The sequence below is a fragment of the Hyaena hyaena genome, unplaced genomic scaffold, assembly GCF_003009895.1.
Source record: "Hyaena hyaena isolate Hyena2069 unplaced genomic scaffold, ASM300989v1 scaffold_53, whole genome shotgun sequence".
In the NCBI taxonomy this organism is placed as follows: Eukaryota; Metazoa; Chordata; class Mammalia; order Carnivora; family Hyaenidae; genus Hyaena; species Hyaena hyaena.
In genome coordinates this window covers 1,829,900-1,834,715 of record NW_024080686.1, presented here as the reverse complement: position 1 = coordinate 1,834,715, position 4,816 = coordinate 1,829,900, and the positions used below count along the sequence as shown (strand labels likewise).

At 59.5% G+C, this 4,816-nt stretch overlaps 1 protein-coding gene across 3 annotated transcripts in view; it reads left to right on the top strand.

Annotated features, from left to right (window-relative positions):
- Window positions 1-4,273, top strand: part of CYS1 (cystin 1) — a 20,703-nt gene extending 16,430 nt beyond the window's left edge. The window contains exons 3-4 of one of the 3 annotated variants that reach the window (XR_005528268.1): window positions 2,374-2,736; window positions 3,178-4,273. Coding sequence is in view for 2 of the 3 variants with exons in the window: in XM_039231039.1 (XP_039086970.1) it covers window positions 430-763 (334 nt within the window). In the remaining variant the exon portion in view is untranslated. Of the gene's footprint in view, window positions 1-429; window positions 877-2,373 lie in introns of those variants that run through there. The other 2 variants (XM_039231040.1, XM_039231039.1) reach the window with 2 other exon arrangements.
- Window positions 4,274-4,816: the final 543 nt, after the last annotated feature.

The following is a 4,816-nucleotide window of genomic DNA, read 5'->3' as shown; positions in this document are numbered from 1 at the left end:
CCCCCCCCCCCCCGCCTGGCTGCCTGGCTCTGGGCCGCGGGGAGGGGCAGCCCAGCAGGGGCGGTGGCTTTGGGCCCCTGGCCTATTCCCCTCCCCAGCCCCCCCCCCCTCCTGGCTTCCTCACCTCCAGTGGGAAGAGCGTGATCCTCCCTGCCCCTGGCACGCGGGTGACTGTGGCATTCAGGACCAGGGGTGTGAACAGGCGTAAAACTTGGGGCTTAACAGTGGTTTTTATTACTGATTCCAAATCCACTTCCCTCCGTGACCCTGTCCGTCCCGAGGCGCCAGGGCGGGCCAGTGAGTACGGGGACTCGCGGCGAGGGGGGTAAGGGAGGCTGAGGGGCGTCCTGGAGTGTGGCCCCTTCACTCAAAACGAAGAAGGAAGAGCGAACTCATTCTTGGGGGAATTAACCCTTCTGAATCCCTCAGGTTGATGGCGACTGGCGAAAGTCACGCGAATTCTCTTTCAAATCCCTGGAACTACTCCGCCAGGACTGAGCCGTGGGCCGTTCATTCCTCAGGGCCCACAGGCAGGCATGTCCCCAGGTCCCCAGGACGGAGCCCCTCAGGGAGCGAGCAGCAGGTCTCCTGTCCCACATCTGCTGTGGCTCCCGGTGTCCCTGGGCCCCCCCCATGCAGCCCTCACTTCGCTGCCTCCTCCCCCACCCCCAGCTCTGCTGTCAGAACCCGCCAGAGCGGCATTTTGGGGAGAAATATCCTAACATCTGCAGTTTGCTTTGAAATACCTCCAGGAATCACATGAAGCAGATGTGTGAGAAAGTAAATACGGCGAAAGAAAAAAAAAGTATTTACTTAATCACTGAATCTACAATTTCAACCTTTCTGTACCCTTGGAAGTCTTTGCAATAAAATGTTGATGAGAATAATCCTTCAAAGCCCAGTTAAGATATCTCCCCCCCCAAACTCCCTCCCCTCGGTGCTCATCAAGCTGGCGTCTCTCCCTCCTCTGTGGGCACCCAGCCTCCACGCCCGGGACCTGGAAAGTCGCAGCCACACAGGACAGCCCGGCTCACGCCCTCGCGCAGCCTTGGGAAGGCTGGACTCATCCCTGGCCCCTCACAGCACCCGGCACGTAGCAGGCGTCTCCCAGCCGCTTACTGAAAGGAGCGTTTGGTGTGAACCTGGGCCTCATGGGCCTTGACCAAAACTGAAAACCTTTGACCCCGGAGCCCTGATCACCCTTGACGACATCTGCGTCCCTCTCCTGAGGGACAAGGGCGGCGAGACGTGGATGCAGTAGGGCTGAGCTGGTCAGGCTGGCTTTGAGGACAGGGCTGGCCTGACCTGAGGTCTCTGGGGACTGGGCCACAGAAGCTGGGGCCCCGGGAGGGGAGGCCTGGCGATTCTGGTGGCTTCTGTCTGCACCAGCCGCTGAAGGTCACCCAGGCCAGCCCCCTGCGTTCGCAGGTGCGGAAACAGGCCGGGAAGTGGGGAGGCGCCCCAGCTGTCTGACGGGCCGGGTGGGCTCGATCTCTGGCACCGCAGTAAGGTCGCTGTCCCACACGTGCAGCGGGTGACTCTGGGCTGCAGACCTCACACCCCCTCCAGGCTGCATACAGCCTGCCCCTGCACCACCCCCCTGCTGTCCAAGGTTCTCGGAGGGGGGGCACAGTGCGGGGCAACATGACCAGGGAGCAGCAGGAAAGAAAGGTGAAGTTTGGGGTACAGGGCACCCCCCCAAAGGTCCCTACAAAGTCCAGAAAGTCAGAAAGGGGGTGGACCATCCGGTGCAGGCTGGTGGGAAGCACTTTCTGGAGCCCAGGTAGCAGGAACAGGGGTCCGATGGTGGTCCCCTCCCCGTGCCCGGTCCTGTCCTAATGCAGCAGCTTGGGTGTGTCCCCCGAGGGCGCAGGCCCAGTGCATCAGTCAGGCAGTGGGTACCTGCCTTCACGCTTGCTAGGCACTGTGCAGCATGCAAGATCCAGTGTCACAGGTCACCCGTGCATGGACTTATGTATGCCCTAGAATGAACTTGGAACCAGCTTCATTTTAGAAGAAAAAAACCCTAATGCTCAGAGGTGCAAAGGCCTTGTCCAGGGTCCCAGAGCTAGTAAGTGGCAGAGCTGGGATTTGAACCCCGGTCTTTTTTCCACCCTGAGGGCCTGGACCCTTAAACTCCCCAGGTGCTGGCGGTAAGGAAGGTCTTGGCAGATGATGTCACAGGCAGCGAAGCCAGAGAAACAGGCAGAGGCCAGCTCGCATAAGAGATGAAGACAGCACCCCACGCCGAAAGGTTTTCAGTTTCGGTTTGGGGATGGATGAGGAGTCCATGAAGGGGCCATTGTAGAGATGGCGAGTTTGAAAGGTGACGCCCTCTCTCTTGACACCCCTGTCCATGTCTCCGGCCCGCAGAGCCCCAGACAGCAGCCACAGGATGCCAGACAGGCAGTCGGACATCTCTGCCATCTCGTATGACTACTCGGAGGAGCAGCTGATGGCCAGCATCGAGCGGGAATACTGTCGCTGAGGCCACCACAGCAGCCTTGCAGGCGGCCTGGCCCCAGCCCGTCCACACCGCTCCTCGGCCACTGGCCCCATCTGACTGGACCCGGGTCACACATCACCTCCCGCCGCCCAGGCTCTGGCTGCAGCTGAGCCCCCTCTACCACGAAGTTACTCCCGTCTCTTTCAAAACACCCGGCTTCCAGCAAGCTGGCTCCAGGGCTCAGCTGGACGGACCCAAGCCTGGAGGAAGGCGCAGGGGCTGGCCCACAGGTGCGGGGCCGGGGGTCTCCCTGAGGCTCCTCTCGGTCCCTGGGGAGGGCTTGTCTACAAGGTCCTGGCCTTCTCCGATGGCCCTCTCTGCCTGGGCTGGGGACAGCTGATCGGCTCACCACGGCTCCTCCGACGCTGCCTTCTATGGGCCAGGGTGGGGTCTAGAGTCTGCATTTCTAACCAGCTCCGGGTGAGACCCTGGCTCCTGGCCCTCCCCCCCTCCCCCCCCCCCTCGGGGGAGGAGGGATTGAGCCGAAGCGTTAGAACCCTGAGACACTGGGCCGGCTCAGAGCCACAGCCCACAGCCATCCCTGAAGACATGCCCTGCTCCCCTGGAGGGTGCGGGGGGGGGAGGGGTGGGGGGGAGCGGGGGGGGGAGGGAGCGCAGGGCTGGGTGCTGTAGCCCCCAGTTCTGACCCTCCCTGTTGCACTCACTTGCAGCCACTTTCACCCTGTGAGCCTCAGTTTCCCCCTCCAGAAAGTGAGTCTTGGAGGCTCTTCCAGGCATTCTGGCCCTGACAGCCTGGAGTTAGATGATGCCGGGCTTCCGTGATCCCTGCTGTCCCGCCGCGCGCCGGGGCCCAGAACTGCCCCCTGCTGCTGACGGTGAGCCCCCCGCCCCCGAAGCACCTGCAGGGCTTGAGGGCCGCCCGCTCTCAGCAGACCAGGGCCTGACGGGACTGTTCTACTCCCTTCCCACCGCCTGGGAGGCCAGAGAGCCTGTGAGTGCTCCCATCTGACCAGCGAGCAAGCTGATTGGCCAAGGATGCCTGTGAACCGCGGCAGGGCCAGGGCACCCCGGACTGACCTTCTGGAAGGGGGCCCAGGCGTGGGTGGTCGTGGAAGGCTCTGGGTGGCATGCGTCGGAGGCCAGGTGGCAGGTCCCTCCAGAGCAGCTGGGAAGGCGTCGGAACAAAGGGGCGTGTGGGGGCGGCGCCAGCTTTTGCCGAAGCCAGAATAGGTCTCAGCCGGTTGCATTTTACCAGCCACACAGCAGCCTCCCTGGCAAGATGCAAGAGCATCTCGGGAGCTGACGAAGGGCCCCCTGGCACTGTCCCCAGACCCACAGGCCTGCTGCCGTCATTGGCTGCCGGGTGTTGGCATGAACTTTTATTACTTGACAAGAGAGACTTTGATGGGGTGTTCCGTGGCTGGGAGCCAGAGGCCAGCCGACGGAACCTTCCAGCAGCTGCCCTCACACATCGACTCCGAACCTTGCCCGAGTGGCAGTGGCGCCCCATCCAAGCCCAAATCATTTCTTTGGATCAAAGATGAGAGCCATTACGATTCGAATCATACAAAATACTTCTTCTAAAAGAAGTTAGGATGTTATTTCTCACCCCCAGACAGACTAGGCCTTGAATTTAACGACGTAAAGTGTTTACAATTTTACATTGTTATTTTGTTAAAATGGAAAAGATTCAGGCCGTTTCCGAGAGAAGGACGCTACACCCCTGCCTTGTCTGGTGGAAACCTCCCACAACCCTTAAGAAGATGAAAGTGTGAAGAAAATAAAATTCCTTACATGGTTACTGCAGTCTGTGTGGAAGTCAAGGTGAATGCATGTAATCAAAGCAAAGCAGTCATTCTTAGGTCTTTTTTTTTTTTTAATATCCCGAATGCAGAAAAGTGTCTTTTTTTTTAATTTTTAAATATCTATTTATTTATTTTTTATTTTTTTACAAATAGTTTATTGTCAAATTAGTTTCCACATAACACTCAGTGCTCATCCCCACAAAAATATCTATTTATTTTTGAGACAGAGAGAGACAGAGCACAGTGGCGGAGGGTCAGAGAGAGAGCGAGACACAGAATCCGCAGCAGCTCCAGGCTCTGAGCTGTCAGCACAGAGCCCGACACAGGGCTCGAACCCACGAACCGTGAGATCATGACCTGAGCCGAAGTCTGATGCTTACCTGACTGAGCCCCCCAGGAGCCCCCGATGGTCCAGAGTCTTAGAGCCACTTCACCCTGGGCTGCCTTTCGTGGGCTGTGGCCCGCTGGAGGTCCTGCTCAATGCTGCCCGGGGCCACGTCTCCTGAGCCCCCTGCCACTGTGGGCCTGGCCCCTCCGCTCGGTG